General features: G+C 39.1%; 1 protein-coding gene across 7 annotated transcripts in view; it reads left to right on the plus strand.

Annotated features, from left to right (window-relative positions):
• ACTR3B (actin related protein 3B) overlaps positions 1 to 22,063 on the plus strand; it is a 99,693-nt gene that overhangs the window by 30,185 nt on the left and 47,445 nt on the right. For all 7 annotated transcript variants that reach the window (XR_004058047.1, XM_030933029.1, XM_030933032.1 and 4 more), the window contains 2 exons: positions 14,834 to 14,958; positions 15,911 to 16,021. Coding sequence is in view for 5 of the 7 variants with exons in the window: in XM_030933029.1 (XP_030788889.1) it covers positions 14,834 to 14,958; positions 15,911 to 16,021 (236 nt within the window). In the remaining 2 variants the exon portion in view is untranslated. The remainder of the gene's footprint in view (positions 1 to 14,833; positions 14,959 to 15,910; positions 16,022 to 22,063) is intronic.

Here is a 22,063-nt window from a genome sequence, read left to right on the forward strand (position 1 = left end):
CTGCCCTGCTGCGCTCTTGCCTTGGTGACATAGTGAGACCTTGTCTCTACCGGAAATGAAAATAAATTGGCTACGTGTAATGACACTCACCTGTGGTCCCAGCTACTTGGGAGGCTGAGGTGGGGGGATTGCTTGAGCCCAGGAGATTGAGGCTGCAGTGAGTTGTGACTGCCCTGCTGCGCTCTTGCCTTGGTGACATAGTGAGACCTTGTCTCAAAAACAAACAAAACCCCAAAACAACTCTTTACATAGTTTTTGCCAGCTTTATTTTTAGGTACCTTTATATTTTTGTTGCTGTCATCAAAATACTTTAAAAATTATATTTTCTAATTATTTCCAGCGTATGGGAATGCTACTGAGGTTTGTAAGTTTTTTTTTAAATCCAACAACCTTTATTGACCTCTCTTATTTGTTTTAATAGTCTGCAGATTCTTTAAAGTTTTCTATGAAGACTATTGTATTGCCTTCAAATAGTGGTTATTTTGTCTCTTCCAGTTCTAACACTTTGTGTTTCTTTTCTTGATCTTGCTGTGTTGACTAAAACTTCTATTAAAATAATGATCAGGACTGGAGACAGCAGGTGCTTTTTTGACTTTCCGACTTTAATGAGAATGAGATTTTATTATAGTACTCTACTAGTGATTACTGTAGGTTTTTGCAGAAATCCTTTTTCAGATTAAAACAGTGGTCTTCTACTCCTAGTTTAACCTGAGGGTTTTTTTTTAAGAATTAAAAATATCATGACTGACAGTGAGTATTGACATGTAGTCAAGGCTTTTCTGTTTTTGAGATGATCATATGGTTTTGGACATCTGTGGTTTTTTTTTTTTTTGAGACACTATACTTTAAGACTGGAGTGTAGTGACATGATCATGACTCACTGCAGCCTTGACTTTCCAGGTTCAAGAGATCCTCCCGCCTCAGCCTCCCAAGTAGCTGGGGACCACATGTGGGAGCCATCATGTCTGGCTAATCTTTAAATTTTTCATAGAGATGGAGTCTCATTATATTGCCTGTGCTGGTCTCGAACTTCCTGGGCTCACGCTATCCTCTCACCTTGGTCTCTCAAAGTGCTGAAATCATAGGTGTGAGGCACCCCACCTACTCTTAATAGGAGGAATTACTTTAATACATTTTCAAATATCGAACAGTTATTTCTTTTCTTTTTTTTTCTTTTTGTGGAGATGGGGTCTCTCTTTGTTGCCCAGGCTGGTCTCAAACTCCTGGCCTCAAGTGATCCTCCTGCCTCAGCCTCCCAGAGCACTGGGATTATAGGAGTGAGCCACCGTGTCCAGCTTGAACAATTATTTCATTTTCGGGATAAATCATACTAGGTTATGAAATATGAAGTACATGCTGAACTGTAATTGCAAATATTTGAGAACTTTGCGTCAGTATTCAAAAGTGAGATTGGACTGTAATTTTGATTTCTTATTTTTGTCTGGTCGTGTATCAGGATTATATGGGCTTCATAAATGAGTTTGTTAGCTTTCTTTTTTTATTCTCTGCAACAGTTTGAATAAGATAGGGATTGTTTGTTCCTTCAAGCTTTAGTAAAAATATGTAACAGTTTTTTGAGAAATATGCTGGATTAAAAAAATGACTATTGTCGTGTCTCTCAACTGTTGTAGCAAATGTTCTGAAGTATCTGTGTCTTAAGTCCTTAGATACACTCTTCTTGATGACCTTCCTTAGATTGCCCTCAGATGACTTTTTTGGCATTTAGGAAAGTAGTCACGTCTTTTCTTGGTTATCCACATCCTATAATCCTATACCCAAACAATTTTTTTTTTTAACTGCAGAGCTTGTTAAAAAAAAGAACTGTTCTGTTTGTTTGTTTGTTTGTTTGTTTGAGATAGAGTCTTGCTCTGTCGCTCAGGCTGGAGTACAGTGGCACGATCTCAGCTCACTGCAACCTTCACCTCCTGGGTTCAAGCAATTCTGCCTCAGCCTCCCAAGTAGCTGGGATTATAGACGTGTGCCACCATGCCTAGCTGATTTTTGTAGTTTTAATAGAGACAGGGTTTAACAGTGTTGCCCAGTCTGGTCTTGAACTCCCGGCCTCAAGCTGTCCGCCTGCCTCAGTCTCTCAAAGTGATTACAGGCATGAGCCACTGCGCTGGCCCACTGTTCTTTATTATTAAGTTTAATCTTGTTAGTTTTGATTCATCATTACAGCTGAAGTGTTTTGGCCGGGCGCGGTGGCTCAAGCCTGTAATCCCAGCACTTTGGGAGGCCGAGACGGGTGGATCACAAGGTCAGGAGATCGAGACCATCCTGGCTAACACGGTGAAACCCCGTCTCTACTAAAAGATACAAAAAACTAGCCGGGCGAGGTGGCGGGCGCCTGTAGTCCAGCTACTCCGGAGGCTGAGGCAGGAGAATGGCGTAAACCCGGGAGGCGGAGCTTGCAGTGAGCTGAGATCCGGCCACTGCACTCCAGCCTGGGCGACAGAGCGAGACTCCATCTCAAAAGAAAAAAAAAAAAAAGAAGTGTTTTATTTTCTAGTTTAAGTCATTTATAAGCTCTGTCTTTAAAATATTTTATTTTGAAATAATTATAACCTAATAGGAAGTTGCAAAGATAGTTTAGAGAGATTCTGTGTACACTTTTCCTATATTTCCCCAAAGGTTGCATCTTACAAATTGTAGTGCAATATTATAACCAGAAGTGAGACCCTGTCTCTAAAAAACAAAAACAGACCAGCCCCAGGAAATGGATGTTGGTACAGTGTGTGTGTATAGTTCTATGTCATTGTAATTCTATCTGTAGATTCCTTGAACTACCACTGTAATCAAGTTACAGAATTATTTTCTCACTACCAAGATCTCTCTGGTGCTACTCCTATATAATTACACTTCTCTCCCTCCACTATTCCTAACCACTGCTCTGTTTCCATTTCTATAATTTTATCATCTCCATAATATATGTTCCTCAATAGATTAATATTTAAACTGACGGTGGTATATCATACACTAAATACTACTCAGCTGTAATGCTACTACTCATACAGTGTGTGCCTGTTTTTTTTTTTTGAGACAGAATCTCGCTCTGTTGCCCAGGCTGGAGTGTAGTGGTGCGATCTTGGCTCACTGCGACTTCTGCCTCCTGGGTTCAATCAATTCTCCTGCCTCAGCCTCCTGAGTAGCTGGGATTACAGGTGCCCGCCACCGTGCCCGGCTAATTTTTGTATTTTTAGTAGAGATGAATTTTCACCATGTTGGCCAGGCTGGTCTCGAACTTCTGACCTCAAGTGATCCACCTGCCTTGGCCTTCCAAAGCGCTGGGATTACAGGTGTGAGCCACCGTGCCCAGTCACTGTTTTTTATTTAGCTGATCAGTAAGTGTGTTATGATTTCTCATCATTTTCAGTTCCCTAATGGCTAGTGATGTCAAACATCTTTTCGTGTGTTTATATGCCACCTGAATGTCATCTTCCTTGAAATGCCTTTTCATGTATTTTGTTCATTTTTAAATTTGACTATTTATATTTTTACTGTTGTGTTTTGAGAGTTCTTTATTTTTACTTTTATTTTAAAATTTATATTTTTTAGAAACAAGGTGTCTCTCTGTTGTCCATGCTGGAGCGCAGTGGCGCAATTGCACCTCATTGCAGCCTTGAACTCCTGGGCTCAGGTGATCCTCCTGCCTCAGCCTCCTGAGTAACTGGGACTACAGGTGTGCACCACCACACCTGGCTAATTTTTAAATTTTTAAAGTTTTGTAGAGATGATATCTCACTATGAGTTGTTGATATATACCAGATATAAGTCCATTGGTCAAATGTGTGGTTTATAATAATTTCTTCCAGTCAGTAGCTTGGTTTTTTACCTTCACAGAGTTTTTCACAAAGTTTTTATTTTTGATGAACTAGCTTTTTTGATTCATTGATTTTCTCACATTTCCTGTTTGAAATATCAGTGATTTCTATTGTTATCTTCATCATTTCATTCCTTTTGCTCGTCTTGGGTTTATTTTGCTTTTCTTTTTCTAGATTCTTAAGGTGGGGTGGAGTCATAGATTATTAGTTTGAGACTCTTCTCATATAAGCATTTAGTGCTAAAATTTTCTGTATTAGCATTGCGTTAGCTGTGACATTCCTCCGAATTTTGATATGTTTTCATTTCATCCTGTTAATGTATTTTTTAGATTCTCTAAAACTTCCTCTTTGACTATGGATTCTTACAACTGTGTTTTTAAATTTCCAAATATGTAGGAGATTTTCTCATTATTATTTGTTACTGATTTCTGGGTTAATTTTATTGTAGTCAGAAAATACACTCTGTATGACTTAAATTCTTTTATATTTGTTGAGGTTTGTTTTATGGTCCAGCATAAGGTTTCTTTTGGTATAAGCTGCATGGGCACTTGGAAAGCAATGTGATTTCTCTTCTTGTCAGAGTGTTCTATAAAAATGGCAGTCAGAGCCTGTGGGTTGATGGCATTATTGAATTATTTGATATTCTTGCTTATTTTCTGTGTACTTGTTCTATTAAGTGTTGAGAAAGAGACATTGAAGTTTACAATTATAATTGTGGATTTGTATATTTTTTTCCCCATCAGTTTTTGCTTCATGTATTTTGCAGCTCTGTTTTTTGGTGCACACCCATTTAGGATATCTATGTCTTCTTGATGGATTGACTCTTTATCATATATAATGTCCCTGTCTGTAAGTGGTAATTTTCTTTGCTTGAAAGACTACTTTTTCTTATAGCAGTATAGCTGCTTGTGCTTTCTTTTGATTAATGTTTGTATGGAATGTCTTTTTTTCATCTTTCTACTTTCAACTTACTTATATCATTACATTTGAAGAGTTTCTTGTAGACAGCGGAGATCAGTCTTATTTTTTAATGCACTCTGCCAGTATCTATTTTTTAATTGGTATATTTAGACCATTTATATTTATTGTAATTATTGATTACTGCTTTTCTGTTTATTCCTTTTGTTTTTTGTTTTTCTGTTTTGTTTTGCCTAACTTCTATGGGTTATTTGTACATTTTTTTAAGAATTGCATTTCGATTTATCTGTAGTTTTTTTTTTTTTTTGGAAACAGAGTCTTGCTCTGTCGCCCAGTGGCATGATCTCAGTTCCCTGCAACCTCTGGCTTCTGGGTTCAAGCTATTCTTGTGCCCCAGCCTCCCAAGTAGCTGGGATTACAGGCATGTGCCACCACTCCCAGCTAATTTATATATATATTTTTAGTAGAGACAGAGGTTTGCCATGTTGGCCAGGCTGGTCTCGAACTCCTGAACTTAAGTGATCTGCTTGCCTTGGCCTCCCAAAATCCTGGGATTACAGGTGTGAGCCATTGTGCCTGGCCTGTCTATTGTGTTTTTGCATACATCTCGTTGTATAGTTTTTTAAGTGGTTGTTCTAGTTATTATAATTAAAGAAATATATATATATTTTCCCCTTGGTCTACTGGTATCAACATTTTACCAGTTGGAATGAAATGTAGAAACCCTACCTCCCTGTAGGTCCCTTTACCCCTATTTCTTTTCTTTTCTTTTCTTTTCTTTTCTTTTCTTTTCTTTTCTTTTCTTTTTCTCTTCTCTTCTCTTCTCTTTTCTTTTCTTTTTCTCTTTTCTTTTCTTTTTCTCTTTTCTTTTCTTTTCTTTTTCTCTTTTCTTTTCTCCTCTTCTCTTCCCCTCCCCTCCCCTCCCCTCCCTTCTCTCTCTTCTCTTGACGGAATCCCACTCTGTCCCCCAGGCTGGAGTACAGTGGCGTGATCTTGGCTCACTGCAACCTCCGCCTCCCGGGTTCAAGTGATTCTCCTGCCTCAGGCCTCCCAAGCAGCTGGGATTACAGGTGCCTGCCACCACACCCAGCTGATTCTTGTATTTTTAGTAGAGATAGGGTTTCACTGTGTTGGCCAGGTTGGTCTCAAACTCCTGACCTCAGGTGATCCCCTTGCCTCAGCCTCCCAAAGTGCTGGGATTACAGGCGTGAACCACCGTGCCTCCCCCCCATTTCTAACGTAATTGTCTTAAATCTTTCCTCGATATACATTGAATCTCATGAGATTCACATCAGTTATAATTTTTGCTTCAACTGCCAGACATAATTTAGAAAACTCAAGAGGAAAAGGAAAATAATTCTCCACATTTTTGCTCTGTCCATTGTTCTTTTTTCTTGATGTACCCAAATTCCTTCTTTTATCATTTCTTTTCTCTTTAGAGAACTTCCTTTAGCCATTCTTTTTAATATTTATTTATTTTTTCATAATTAAAAAAACATAGGCTGGGCACGGTGGCTTACGCCTGTAATCCCAGCACTTTGAGAGGCAGAGGTGGGCGGGTCACAAGATTAAGAGATTGAGACCATCCTGGCCAACATGGTGAAACCCTGTCTCTACTAAAAATACAAAAATTAGCTGGGCGTGATGGTGTGCACCTGTAGTCCCAGCTACTTGGGAGGCTGAGGCAGGAGAATCGCTTGAACCCAGGAGGTGGAGGTTGCAGTGAGCCGAGATCACGCCACTGCACTCCAACCTGTGTGACAGAGCGAGACTCCGTCTCAAAAACAACAACAACAACAACAACAACAACAACAACAACAACAAAACAAAAAAAAAAACAAAAAATCATGGACTGCCTGAACATCCCAAGCCATTCTTTTGAAGTGGGAATGCTGTTGACAAATTGTGTCAGTTTTATTTCAATGGAAAGTCTTGATTTGCTCTTTATTCTTAGGGGATATTTTTGCTGAACACAGATTTCTGGATGGACAGTTCTTTCAGCACAAAAATGTTGTGGCACCTTTTTTTGTGTGTGTGTCATGATTTCTGATGAGAAATGTCCTTGGAAGCTGAATTTTTTCTTTTTTTGGTCTTTAGTTTTTTAGAAGTTTGAGTATAATGTGTTTTGGAATGGATTTTGTTTTGTTTTGTTTTGGGTTATCTTATTTGGGGTTTGTTAAGTACTGAATCTATTAGTTTATTTCTTTTTCTTCTTCCCTTTTTTTTTTCTTGCCAAATTTGGCAGTTTTAGCCATTATTTCTTTGCATGCCTTCTGGTCCTGCCTTCTTTCTCTTTTCCTTCTGGGAATTGTAATCCATGAATGCTAAATCTTTTCTTATATATCCCAGATGTCCCTGAGGCTCTGGGCTCTGTTTTTTTTTTTTTTCTTCTTCTTCCAGTCTATTTTCTCTCTTTTGTTTGGACTGGGTAATTTCTGTTATTCTGTCTTCAAGTTCAGTGTTTTCCTCTGTCCTTTTCTTCTGTTGAGGCCATCTCTCAAGATTTTTATTTCTGTTATTGTGATTTTTAATTCTGTAATTTCCATATGGTTTTGTCTTTATATCTTGTTTCTTTGCTGTGGCTTTGTATTTGCTTGCTGAGACTTCCTTTTATTTTCCATTTGTTTCAAGAGTCAAGAGTATTTGAGATTGCTCTTTGAGGCATTTTGTGGTGGCTCCTAAAATCCTTGTTTGGTAAGTATAATGTCTGTGTTATCTCAGTGGCATTGTCTATTCATTGTCTTTTCTCTTTTCAGTTGAGATGTTACTGGTTTTTGCCATGGTAAGAGTTTTAAAATGGAAACCTAGGTACTTTGGGTATTATGTTAAGAGGTTCTTATTTTAATTTTGTGTTTTAGCAAGTCTTTTCTGACACTACTCCAGCAGGGGAATAGGGATACCACTTCATTATTGCCAGTTTGGGAGTCAAAGTTGAGGTTCTTCTTTTGGCCTTTGTTGACAGTCACTTGGGGAGGAGTTCTGAGTTACTGCTGGGTTGGGATGGACTGTGGTATGTTGTGGTATACCAGAGATAGCTTGGGTGACATAGATTATTTAGACAGATTTCTTCGTTGTGTTCATAAGAACTGTTTGGTCCACATCTTGGTTTCCATAGGTATAGACAAAATATTTGGAATATAAGCATATATTGGAATATAAGCTCTATATACTTTTATTCTCTTGCATGGATACAGTTGCTTCCTGTATAGTAGTTAAAAGAAGTATACTTTGTGTGTGTGTGTGTGTGTGTATGTGTTTTAATTTATTTTTATTATTTTTGATTATTATTAGTTTTTAGACGGAGTCTTGCTCTGTTTCCAGGCTGGAGTGCAGTGGTGTGATCTCGGCTCACTGCAGCCTCAGCTTCCTGGGTTCAAGCAATTCTCCTGTCTCAGACTCCCGAGTAGCTGGGACTACAGGTGCACACCACCATGCCCAGCTAATTTTTGTATTTTTGGTAGAGTTGAGGTTTCACCATGTTGGCCAGGATGGTCTCAATCCCTTGACCTTGTGATCCACCTGCCTCGGCCTCCCAAAGTGTTGGGATTACAGGCGTGAGCCATGGCACACGACTATCTCTTTACAATCTTTTATATTGACTTGACAGTTTAATTCTGAATTCACACACAATTAAGTTTGATCTTGCCCAGAGGATAGGATCTGTCACTTGTATTGGCACTTTGGCCAGTGGCCCTTTGGAATACCAAACTTGTGCATCAGATGGTTCTGTGTGGCGCCAGTGTGCCATTTAATGGTGTGGTCAGAGATGGGTGTTACCTGTTTCTGCAGATCACCGCAGTCGTCGTGGCCCACCAGACTTTTCTAGCCCATGTTCAGCCCAAGGTCTCCGATGTCGTCTTTGCTTCTCATTCTCAGCCTCAGTTTCCACTTCACTCTTGCTTTCTTCAGTTCTGCTTAAGTTCTGTCCTTTAGTTTTGTGCCACTGTTTATAACTTGGTATCTTTGAGACTTTAAAAGTGGCAGTGAGTTGGAATGAGAAAAGGAGGTGGGGAAAGTGATTTCTGCCCTGTGTCTTTTTCTTTTCACCTTTTTATCCTGTTACTGCAAGATGCCTTTCTGATAAAAAGTCTTCAGTTTCACTCTTTTTTTTTTGTTTGTTTGAGACGGAGTCTCACTCTGTCACCCAGGCTGGAGTACAATGGCATGATCTCAGCTCACTGCAACCTCTGCCACCTGAGTTCAAGCAATTCTCCTGCCTTAGCCTCCCGACTAGCTGGGATTACAGGCATATGCCACTACGCCCAGCTAATTTTTATAATTTTTTTAATTGGAATATAAGTATATATTGGAATATAAGCATATATTGGAATATAAGCTCTATATACTTTTATTTTCTTGCGTGGATACAGTTGCTTCCTGTGTAGTAGTTAAAAGAAGTATACTTTGTGTGTGTGTGTATGTGTTTTATTTTTATTTTTATTATTTTTGATTATTATTTTTTAGATGGAGTCTTGCTCTGTTTCCAGGCTGGAGTGCAGTGGTGCGATCTCGGCTCACTGCAACCTCAGCCACGGTTTCACTGTGTTGGCCAGGGTGGTCTCAAATTCTTGACCTCAAGTGATCCACCCACCTTGGCCTCCCAAAGTGTTGGGATTACAGGCGTGAGCCACGTTCCCAGCCTCAAATTCACTCTTACAGCTGTGTTGTTATTCATTTGTAGTAAATTGGGGATTCCAGATAATCTACTTTTAGAAAAAATTATATATGTTTACTAATTTGTCTTGGAACAAAATACAAATTTGTAGCTAGCTTAATAGCTCTCTGAGAAAATTCTACAGCCTGACTTACCTTGAAAACTTTTCATATGGAAGTGAGGCATTAAGGGTAAATGATTTTGAGAGGTAACAGAATAAATACTTCAGTTCATAAACAAAAGATTAGCTTTTACTTTTATTTTGTTTTGTTAGCTTCTTTTTAATAGTTGAAAAACCAATATACCCAGTAGAAGAAGCAAAAGTCACCAATAGCTCTACCATCCATGGTTAACCAGTATTAATCTTTTGTCTGGGCGTCTTATATACATTAAACACACACGTGCAACTCTGTGTATTTACTGAAGTGGAGTCATACTATGAATATTCTAAAAGGCAACTTAGTAGCTCTTGTTTTTTTTTTTTTTTTTTTTTTTTTTTTTTTTTTTTGAGACCGTGTCTTGTTCTGTCACCCTGGCTGGAGTGCAATGGTGTGATCTCGGCTCACTGCAGCCTCCACCTCCCATGTTCAAGTGATTCTCGTGCTTCAGCCTCCCAAGTAGCTGGGATTATAGGTGCCCGCCACCATGCCTGGCTAATTTTTGTTTTTTTAAGTAGGGATGGGGTTTCATCATGTTGGTCAGGCTGGTCTTGAACTCCTTACCTCAGGTGATCTACCCGCCTTGGCCTCCTAAAGTGCTGGGATTACAGGTGTGAGCCCCTGCGCCCGGCCTTAGCAGCTCTTTCTAAGGATTTGATATAATTTATTTATCTGATCTCTGATTTCAGGTCAGTTAACTTTTCCCCTTCAGTTTGTTGCTATTATTAGTTCTACAAAGAGTATTATTGTATATATACCTTTATTTACTCAATGATTATTTCTTTAGAATGAATTTCTAGAAGTGGCATTGCTGGATAAACATAATATTTTTCTCAGTTCTTCTCTGGAATGGTTGTATCTGGGTACCTGTTCAGTGTTCAGCCAGTCACAAATTTGGTCTCCAATTTAGTATAGATAATATTGTTTATTGAGTACTATTCTCTTTTTTTTTTTTTTTTGAGACAATCTCGCTCTGTTGCCCGGGCTGGAGTGCAGTGGCCGGATCTCAGCTCACTGAAAGCTCCGCCTCCTGGGTTTACGCCATTCTCCTGCCTCAGCCTCTCGAGTAGCTGGGACTACAGGCGCCCACTACCTCGCCCGGCTAGTTTTTTGTATTTTTTAGTAGAGACAGGGTTTCACCGTGTTAGCCAGGATGGTCTCGATCTCCTGACCTCGTGATCCGCCCGTCTCGGCCTCCCAAAGTGCTGGGATTACAGACTTGAGCCACCGCGCCCGGCCTATTGAGTACTATTCTATAGCACAGTCTCTGCTAAACACTTTGTAAACATTGTTCCATTTAATTCTCACCACCCTGATAGGTAGTAGTATATGCATTTTAGAGGAGAGAGCACTGAGGGTTAATAATAACTTTTCAAGTCAGCTAACTAGTAAGTGCTCAAACCTAGGTTTTCATTCCTTCAAAGTCTGTGTGCTCATTCATGAAGTAGCTTTATAGAAAAATTAACTTGGCTGGACTGTTTGAAGAAATTAGTTCATATCAGAAACTTTTTGTTTGTTAGTTTGTTTGTTTTGTTTGTGACAGGGTCTTGCTCTGTTACCCAGGCTGGAGTGTGGTGGTGTGATCATGACTCACTGCAGCCTCAATTTCCCAGTCCCCTTGTCTCAGGCTCCCAAGTAGCTGGGACTCCTGGCTAGTTTTTGTATTGTTTTTGTAGAGACAGGTTTTCACCATATTGCCCAGACTGGTCTTAAACTCCCAGGCTTAAGCAATCTGCCTGTCTCCGCCACCCAAAGTACTGGGATTACAGGTGTGAGCCACTGTGCCCAGCCTAGAAACATTATTTACTCTTTCCTGAAATTCAGTCGCAAGGATTTAAAAAAAATTTTTGATTAAAAACAGTTTTTAAAAATTTAAACTTTTTTGATATAGGATCTCTCTCTGTAGCTCAGGCTGGAGTGCAGTGGGGCAATCATGGCTGAAACCTCCTGGGCTCAAGTGATCCTCCCGAGTAGCTGGGACTACAGGCATGTGTGCCATTGTGCCTGGCTAATTTTTTAGCTTTTTAAGATATGGGGTCTTGCTGTGTTGCCCAGGCTGTTCTGAAACTCCTGAGCTCAAGCGATCCTCCTGCCTTAGCCTCTTGAGTCTCTGGGATTACATGCATGAGCCATGAGCCACCACAGACAGCTAGCTCTGATTTTAATTTTTTAAATTGACAGATAACATTGTGTGTTTTTATCATATATAATATGATGTTTTGAGGTATATATACATTGTAAAATGGTTAAATCTAGCGAATTAACAAATGCATTACCTCATATAGTCATTTTTGTGATGATAACACGTAACATGTACTCTACATTTTTAAAGAATGCAATATATCATCATTAACTGTTGTCACCTTGTATGCTAGATCTCTTGTAATTTATTTCTCCTATCTAACTGTAGTTGCATATTTTTTGACCAACATCTCCCTGTCCTTCCCATCGCCGAACAGCCTCAGACCCCGGTAACCACCATTCTACAGTCTGCCTCTATGAGGTCAACTTTTTAAGATCCCGTGTGTAAAGGAGACCATGTGATGTTTGTCTTTCTGTGCCTGGCTTATTTTAATTAACATAACCCTCCAGGTTCATCCATGTTGTGGGCAGATGGCAGAATTTCCTTTTTCTTTAAATGGCTGAATAGTATTCCAGTGTTTATAAAGCCACATTTTCTTTATCTGTTCATCTGCTAATGGACACTTAGGTTGATTCCAGATCTTGGTTATTGTGAATAGTGATACGGTAAACATGGGAGTGTAGATAGCTCTTCAACATACTGATTTCATTTACTTTGGATATATGCCCAGTAGTGGGATTGTTGGATCATATGGTAGTTCTATTTTTAATTGTTTGAGGAGCCTCTATACTGTTTTCCATTATGGCTTGACTGATTTGCATTCCCACCTATAGTGTATAAAGGTTCTCTTTTTGTCACATCATTACCAACACTTACTATCTTTTGCTTTTTTGATAAATGCCATTCTCAGTGGGGTGAGGTGATTGATATTGTGGGTTTGATTTGCATTTCCCCAATGATTAGTGATGTTGAACATTTTTTCATATACTTGTTGGCCATTTGTATGTCTTCTTTTGAGAAATGTCCATTCAGGTCTCTTGCTCATTTTTCACTTGGGTTATTTGTTTTTTTATTGCTGTTTGAGTTCTTTATATATTTCAATTATTAATCTTTTGTCAGGTAGATAGTTTGCAAATAGTTTCTCCTATTCTATAGATTGTCTCTTCACTTTGTTGTTTGTTTTCTTTGCTGTGCAGAAGATTTTTAGTTTGATGTAGTCCCAGTTATCTATTTTTATTACCTGTGCTCTTGGGGTCTTGTCCAAAAAAAATCCTTGCCCAGACCAATGTCATAAAGCATTTTCCCATTTTCTTCTAATAGTTCCACAGTTTCAGGTCTTACATTGAAGTCTTAATCCATTTTGAGTTAATTTTTGTATATGGTTGAGTGGTAAGCATTCATTTTCATTCTTCTGCATGTGGATATCCAGTTTCCCCAGTAACACTTAGACTTTACCCATTGTGTAAAATCAGTTGAGTGTAAATACATGGATTCGTTTCTGGCTGTTTTTTCCACTGGTTTATATGTCTGTTTTTATACCAGTACCATGCTGTTTTGATTACTGTAGCTTTGTAGTGTACTCTGAAGTCAGGTAGTGTGATCCTTCCAGCTTTCTTCTTTTTGCTTAAGATTCCCTTGACTATTTGGGGTCTCTTGTGGTTCCATGTGAACTTAGGATGATTTTTTCTATTTCTGTGAAGGATGCCATTGGTATTTTGATAAGGACTGTACTGATTCTGTACATCACTTGGGTAGTAAGTCACAAAGATTTTGATGTTTTAATTTGGAGAAATTTTATCTAGCACTTATATTTGTATAGCTAGGAGAGTTGTACTTTCATCTGAAATACATTAAGGATAGTGAGATGCCATTAGTGTATTTATGGAATTAGGTTTATGTTAGAATTATGTAGGTATAGTTTGACCATTTTTCAAACCCACAATAAATATTTTAGTGGAGTAAAATGTTAATTTAACAAATATTTCTCGAATGCCTATTCTGATAGTCAGCGGCCTGCTTAGGTGCAAATCCTGTCTGTGTCTGTTAGAAGCTGTGTGACCTTGATAGATTGTTAAGTTTCCGTTTCTGTAAAATGCAGGTAATAGTACCTGTCTCATAAGCTGTTGTGAGGATTAAATAAAGTAGTGTGCAAAAGGAAACACTTAGCAGAGTGTTCAATAAATGTAAACTTTTAGTTATTGACATCTGAGCCTCCCACTGGAGAAACAGTAAAAGGTGGGTGTTATTTGACGTTAAGGAATCTACAGTTTGGTAGACTGATCTTAAACAATTGTAATTCATCCTGAAAAATGCCTTAATGCAGGCATAAAAGGGCCAGTGGAAGCATCAAACACATGTGCAGAACTGCAGGTTGTCAAGGAAGCCTTCAAGGGAGGAGATGGTGTTGATGTCAAGACCTGATGAATGAAAATAGCTCATGGGAGAGCTCAAGAGTGTGACCAGGAGTTAGGAATTTCAATGGAAAATGGAATCTTTGTGATACCCTCCACATTTCATTAGATGTTAAATTCTAGAGTGAAGTTCGATATGATTATTTACTACTAAGTATATTCCCAAATATTTAAGGTTAAGATCTTATTAAAATAATGAATTATAAAGCCATTAATATTTGGAATTTTTATGTAATAGTTATTTGATTATGGTACTTTTTTTGGCTACAGATATTAACCAATAACATTCTAATTTATCATTTTAATGGGAAATCACAGCTTTTTTCTCCCTGTAACAATACTAAAGGTACATTTTAAGGCTATGTGATGTCGAGTGTTATTATAGACATTATTTTTCTGTTTACTCTCCTTTTCTGTATTGTACAGAAATTTGTCCCCTTCTATATTGTGTTTTAAATTTAGAACCTACTGATGTATAGGCATTTCACTTACTATCTTGAGGGATTTTTCCAGATAAAACAGAAATTTAGTAAGGTAGCTTCTGTCAGTATAAAAGCAGAGCAGCTCATTTCCTTTGTACCATTCTGAAAATCATACCAGAATAGAATAGCTTGTTTCTGTATTATTTTATGTACTCATTGACATTGTCTTTTTTGTGAGCATCCTTCACCCCATATGGAACCCTAACAATGAAAATTTACTTGTGTGTATATAGGGATGTTATCCCTTTTGATCATTTAAATACATATGGATAGTGATAGAAATCTCTGTGTGTGTGTTTTTTTAAGGTATTGCCATCAGAGAGTCGGCAAAGGTAGTCGACCAAGCCCAAAGGAGAGTGTTGAGGGGAGTTGATGACCTTGACTTTTTCATAGGAGATGAAGCCATCGATAAACCTACGTATGCTACAAAGGTAAGTGTCCGGCAGGTGTTTGCTTCTCTAAGTGTAGAGCAGTAGGATGAGTAATGCAGAATGGTCATCTAGAAGTTGTATTTGTGAGTTGTGGAATGTGTTTCTATTATGTTTGAATAGAGGTGGTGGTGGTGGTTGGTTTTGAATGGGGGTGTTTTGATTGGAGAATTAAGGGAATTAACAGATCCCTGGAATGCAGAATAGACTCAGGAAACACCAGGTCACACGTGAAAGCAAGATCCCCTCCTCTGGAAAATTGTTGACAGGTTGACTAACCTGTCAGTTGAGGGACAATTGCAGATTGGTTAATTAAAAAAACACATTATTTAAGCAGACTTTTTTTTTTTTTAAAGCTCCAGATCCAGTTGTATGATAATTAGCTGCAGTTTTCTATCTGTTCCTCATTGTTTTTTGTTGTTGTTGTTTTTTTAGAGATAGGTCTTACTCTGTCACCCAGACTGGAGTGCTCTGATGCCATCTTGGCTCACTGCAGCCTCGACCTCCTGAGCTCAAGCAATCCTCTCTCCTCAACTTCTCAAGTAGATGGGACTACAGGCATGCATCACCATGCCTGGCTGATTTTTTAAATTTTTGGTAGAGACTGTCTTGCTATGTTGCCCAGGCTGGTCCCGAACTCCTGGGCTCGAGTGAGCCTCCTGCCTTGGTCTCCCGAAATGTTGGATTAGAGGCGTGAGCCACTGTGCCTGGCCTGTCTCCCTGTCATTGTTAAGGTGATTCTTTGTTTGTAGAAATGAGTGGAGGAGAATATGAACAATAATGTAACTTAATCTTTTCTTTTTTCAAATGCTGTTGTTTCTTTACAAGAATTAAAAACTGCAATGAGAAGGAGACCTTTATTCTGTAATAACACAGTTTCTTCTGTGCCACTGTTAAACTGTTGCTCTTATTGTCGTGAACTGAGGCTTAACAACTCTGGTTTCTCTTCCTCCAGTGGCCAATACGACATGGAATCATTGAAGACTGGGATCTTATGGAAAGGTTCATGGAGCAAGTGGTTTTTAAATATCTTCGAGCTGAACCTGAGGACCATTATTTTTTAATGGTGAGTAACTGGAACTAAGAGGAATATATTCTTGTAAATTCCAAATTGCTTAGATTTTAAACTGAAGATATTCTTTTCTAGGGCGTTTTAAATTTCTTCTAAAGATATGTGCATGAATCAGGCTGTTTTCTTGAAAATACTGGAAAGCTCAATAAAAATGTTCAGAACAAAAAGGGGCTTGTTAGCTCACCAAACAGGAAGCCCAAGTGAGGCAGCTCTAGGGCGTTGTTTTAGCAGCTCAGTGATAGAATTGCACATGCAGCCTAGGGCACAGCTCGAGCTCTTCTGTTTGTTCCCTTTGGGTCCCAGGGTGGCTGCCAAATTCCCAGATCACCTCTTTGGACATTTCCATACAGAGATAGAAGATTTTCCTTTCACTTTTTAAGAATTTAGAGACCCTTTCCCAGAAACCTTCCCAGCAGATTTGTCCCATCTGCCTATGCCTAACCTGGTTAGAGCAATAGGAATGGATTTACTGTGACTGGTTTAGATTCATGAAGACTTTCTCCTTGGGGCGGTGACCAGGAGAACCTGTCTGATGTTCTGGACCGTGGAGGAGGGTAAGTAACTAAACAGGCCTCCAAAAGCAAAGACAATAGAAGGAGGAATGGATTTGGATAAACCAACTGCCTACTTTAGTTTTCCTGAGACATAGCAAGATGATTGTAATTATTGCCCTTATAGCAGAGGAAACCAGGTCAAGATGTTATTTTTTTCTAGGGTTTAAATATTACTGTAAAAGATAACTGAACTGAGTTATGGGCCCTAATTATGATACTTAATTGATTTCATTCAAATGAAATGAAACATCACAGATAAATGTGAAGAAGTATCTCCTAGTTCTCTAGTGGTTCTACTCAGCATTACGTGTTTTCTTCTGTGAGATGCTCTTTTCAAGTTAAAATTAATTCCATGTACAGAATGCTTGCTTTATAGAGGGCAGTTTCATGTGACATAAACTGCATATTAAATACATAATTTAGGTTTGGATTTTTTTTCATGCAAGTACATTGTCAAATGGTCCCAGATCCAATGATAAAATTCTTTCTAACATTAGAATATGAAATGTTTTTAAGAATTATCTGGTATAAGAAATATTTTAACTATAAGGCTAATAGTTAATGGAGTAACTATTAAATATGGAATAACTCTATAACAAATATATATATTTAATGTATATTAAAGCCAGTCTTTGATCTTTTCTCCCTGGCTGTGTCTTCACAACTGAAATTGCCAAGTATGGCTGCTGCGTTTCACAGGCCACTCTGTTTTCTCTGTACATCCACAGTAGTTTATTTTATTTTGCTGTTTTGCTTTGTATTTTATTTTTCTAGAAATGGGATCTTGCTCTGTCGTCCAGGCTGGAGTTCCGTGGCACAATTCTATCCAGTCATTGCAGCCTCGGACCCTGGGCTCAGTTAATCCTCCCGCTTCAACCTGCTGAGTAGCTGGGACCACAGGTAGAAACCACAAGCCTGGCTAATTTTTAAAAATTTTTTGTAGAGACGGGGTCTCGCTATGTTGTCCAGGCTGGCCTCAAACTCCCAGGCTTAAGTGATTCTCCCACCTTAGCCTCACGAAGTGTTGGGATTACAGGCATGAGCCACCATGCCCGGCCCACAGTGGTTTATGTGGAACAAATGGAGCCAATAAACTGACTGTGTGTGAGTGGCTTTGTCTTTACAGCCAAAACAAATCACAGATTCCCACCTGTCAGATTTGGCATTTTTCCTTCTCTAGCATATCACATCAACTACCTGTTGGATAGGATTTTAGGAGCAGGCATGGAGCCCAGCTGCTTCCTTCTGCCTACTTCAGCTTCCTGTGCCAGGAGTTCTTGCTTTACTTAGAGGGACATCTAATCTCAGGCATGTGGAGCAAATATGGACCACCACATGGCTCGCAAGAATTTTTATTAAAGGGGATTCTTTTTGTGATTTAGCTGGCATATATGAGATAGTAAAATATAACCACTTGCCAGGATGGAATTGGAGAGGTTTGGTGTGAACATAGAAAAGGCTATTTGCTAAAAATGGGTACCTGCAATGAATGTTCAAAAACAATCAAGTTTATTATTAAAAAAGATAAGAAAATACTGTATTACATGTGTTGTGCTTTGAATTCTGCAAGTCATTTTGTTGCATGTCGTGGTTGAGGAAGTGATGAGAATGGTAAGTTTCCTTCAGGTATATGTCCTTAACCGTGTGTTGATGGAATAAAGGGGCGTGAACCAGGTGGAAAGATTTAAGGCCAAGCCATCAAAGTGAATTGAAGACATTAAGAGAGTCTAAGAGGCCCAAATGATAGACCCCACAGGAGCTCACAGAATTATCCTTTCTGACGGCCGTGCCCAGTCATCTGAACATGCAGCGAGAATGACCTCCTTGCCACTGACTGTTTTCAGGGAGGTGCAGAGACTCATCTTATGCTGGTTATGCGGACTGAGCAGATGGCACCTGGGAACTCTGCTCTTCCCCAATACTGCGTTGCCCAAAGCTCAGTACTCACTCAGAGTTGTCAAAGAGATGCAGTGCTCCTGAGTGGAAATTGGATTAGAACTTCAGAAGGGATTTTCAAACTTCTTGAATGTAAATCCTGCAAGAGCAAACAAGCAGCACATGCAGACGACCAGCAGTGAGAGGGCGTGGTGACTCTGAGGACCTGACTGGGTTAGGGTGATTAGAGCAGGGGAGTATGGAGAGAGGAGGTCAGGCAGCCTTTGTGCAGTGTAGACAGTGAGCCGCGAGGCCAGTTTTGTGTTTTAGGGAGACTTTATGGGCAGGCACCTCCATTACACAGAGTCTAGAAGATGACCCCATGTGAGGTAACAGGTGCCTGTAAGGAGGGCGTACGGTGAGAATGGCAGGAGTGGGTGGAGGGGAGTTCTGTCATTTGCGAGGTTCTTAAAATTATGTAAGGGGATATGTATAGTCAAAACCACCCATGAAAATTCATCCGGAAGGGCCCGTTTATACAGCTCTGAGTCAGTGGGAGAAAATGGATTTTCCCTCAGCATGGAGGAACTTTCTTCTGCACCAGCTGGGGTGGTTGACTTACATTTAGGAGTGCAGTGTGGTGTGTGGAAGCACACATTGTTCATTAGGTTGCCCTCAGTCCAGCACTTGGCTCCCAGTCCCAGTATGTTGAAGCTGAGACCGCCTGAGAGCAGTTGGACTCCCAGAGCCAGGACTCATTAAGGAGCCCGGGGCAGACATTGTGTTACTCATGTAATTATTTCACCTGCTCTCATATTGGGCCTCATTGTTCTGGCTTGTACCCTCACTAGCTTTTGTATGCTGTTGTGTTTTTGGAGCATGTACAGTTGGTTGGGGTAAGCTATATATAGTTAGCAGAGATAAACAGGAGGTAGACTTGGTGGGTCTTAGTGATGAGAATTGGTAGCAGTTAAGAGAAATCTAGGATGACTCAGATTTTGAGATGGGGCAGTGCATGGATGATAATGTGATTGGTTAAGATGGGAAACATGAGAGGAAACTCACTTGAGGGAGGGAGGAGGAAGAAGGAGAGTTTGATTTTGTACATGCTGAGGTCTAAGGGTCTAACTGGGCTGCGCAGGTAAAGCAGCCGAGGAACAGCCAGCTCCAAGCTGCAGGTGTTGATGGAGGAGTCAGTAGCGTTCACGTGTTGATTGTTGATGGAAAATTAACTCTGATTACTAAAAATAAAACATACCATCCTTGGTATTTTAGAGATGAGTGTATGAATACATGATTATTTTGAGATCTTTAGGTAAAGTTAGTGCTCTGTGAAATCATTTTCTTCATGAACCTGGTGAAATTAAAAAATGCTAGCCATGGCAGTACCCTACATCTGAATCACAATTGCGTTATGTCCTGACTTACTCTAGTTTCCTTTCTGAATTCTTGAGAATGGTTAGACCTGCCTTGTGCACTTCACTAACCAGTGTAGACCTAGCCAGTGTAGACCAAGCCAATGTAGAGGTCAGCTTTCTTGGATTTGCTAAGCCACCTCCTGCACGTACTTTCCAGCTTCCAGTATATTGTCACCTCCTCTCCTATTCACTCTTCCTTGAGGATTTGTAATTTTAAAAATGTTTCTTTACTGTAGATTTAGAGGGGCATGGAGGTGAAGTAATATTAGATACATGTGTTCAATTTTCTGTGTTTATCCAGAAATATGGGTTGGTTTTATGATAGTCATTATTCATTTTTAAATCAATACCAGGTGATAATTTTACCATTGTTATGAATAAAAATATTTATGTAGCTTGCATTCATTGATGCCTTGATCATATGCTTCTATATTTAAAAAAACCAGATTATTCTTTCTCTTCTCACTGTTGCACTTGACTAGTCTTAAAGAGAGGAAAAACCCCAGAAAAACTGGACATATCCTATTTAGATTTTGTTATAAATAATAGTTTGAGAAAATTTTAATTACCTTTGTCTCCTAAAGGAATAATTACAACATCAGTAGTGGTGGATAGAGATGAAATGGGAGATTGAGGAAGATGGAGGGTTTGTGATTGTGCTCCTCAGAATCCATAAGGATATGGCCTGAATAATGTCGATTTTGATTTAAGAACCAGGAGAACGTCATTATATTGTAAATGTTCCCTTAAATGGAAGTACATAGATTTTAGTTCTTCAAAGATGGTGAACTGTTTTTGGCAGCAAGTAATAGAAGTATAAAAGCAGTAGTTTAAAAAAGTTAAGGTTTTACTTTTCTTAAATAAATTTGTAGCAGAGTCCAGTGCTGATACGGCAGCTCTCTGGTGTTGCTGAGGATCTCTCTACTCTAGTGTCTAGAATATATGGCTTTCATTCTAAGGATGCCTCATGATCACAAGTTGATTACTGCAGCTCCAACTGTCGCCTCTGTGCTGCACGAAGGAAGAGGGTGTTCAGGGCAGGAGGCAAGTCTACTCAGCTTTGTAAGGAGCTTTCTTGGCAACCATACTCCAGCTTTTGTGTCTTACTGGCCAGAACTTACTCACTTAGTCATCCCTGTCCACAAGGACGTCTGGGAAATGTTTTTGTCTGGGCCTATTGCCATTTCCCATCATAGATCAGCGGTCTATCAGTCACAAACTTGCAGTGTCGGTAAGTGTCACTCACAATGCCTGCCGTAGTGGTGTCACTCACAGGCATGAAGACAGTAGCAAAGGAAAGAGTCAGCTGCTTTCACAACTGTGACTGGATTTTAGCTATCTGGAGAGTGTCACCCACGTTAGGGAGCCGCTGGCCAGGAGGAAGCTGTGACAAGATGTGCTGCGTCTCCTTCTTGGCATTGCCATATTGCTGCCGTAAGTCTCTCTGTTTGTGGATAAAGTACATTAGGAAATTAGGAAGTTATATTAGGAGTTTGTGTGATCTTGCCCCATGGCCCTAACTCAGAGTTTAACACTTGATGTAGAGATTATTTCCCCTTCATTACAGTAGAATTGTAAATATGATAGAGAAAATTTGCAAGATATCTATGGGACTTTTTATAGTCTTATCACATTAACATAGGTACTGTTGACATTTAGTATATTTTCATTTCATCTTTCTACCCATTTAAAAATGATTTTACACTCAATATTGTACTCATTTTCTTAGTTTTCATAACCCTTATTTTAATAGCTATATGATTATCTATCTAGTAGGTATTTCCTGCTCAGCAGTTCCACTATTTTTAGTCATTTTCTTGGTTTTATAAGAAATAATGTCATCTTTGTGCATACAGTTTTTCCTCTATTTTGAGTATTTTTTGTTTAAAAAGAACTAGCAGTGTTTGATTATGGAGTTCAGCAGTGTTAATTTTATCAGTCTCTGCATAGTGTGCTATTTCGGACTGCCATCAGCACTGTACAAGAGGCTTACTTTCTTTGTACTCTTGTCAGCATTAATATTTTTGATTATTTAATGGATTAAAATTTACCAGATGCTTTAAATTTGCATTATTGATAACTTTGACCTTATAAATGTTTCCACATGTTAGTTGTATTTCCTCTTTTGTGAGCTGTCCATTCATGCCCTGTGCTCTTTTATGTATCATTTTTATTGCTTTTCTTGTTAC

This window comes from Rhinopithecus roxellana, chromosome 6 (genome assembly GCF_007565055.1).
Source record: "Rhinopithecus roxellana isolate Shanxi Qingling chromosome 6, ASM756505v1, whole genome shotgun sequence".
NCBI lineage: Eukaryota > Metazoa > Chordata > Mammalia > Primates > Cercopithecidae > Rhinopithecus > Rhinopithecus roxellana.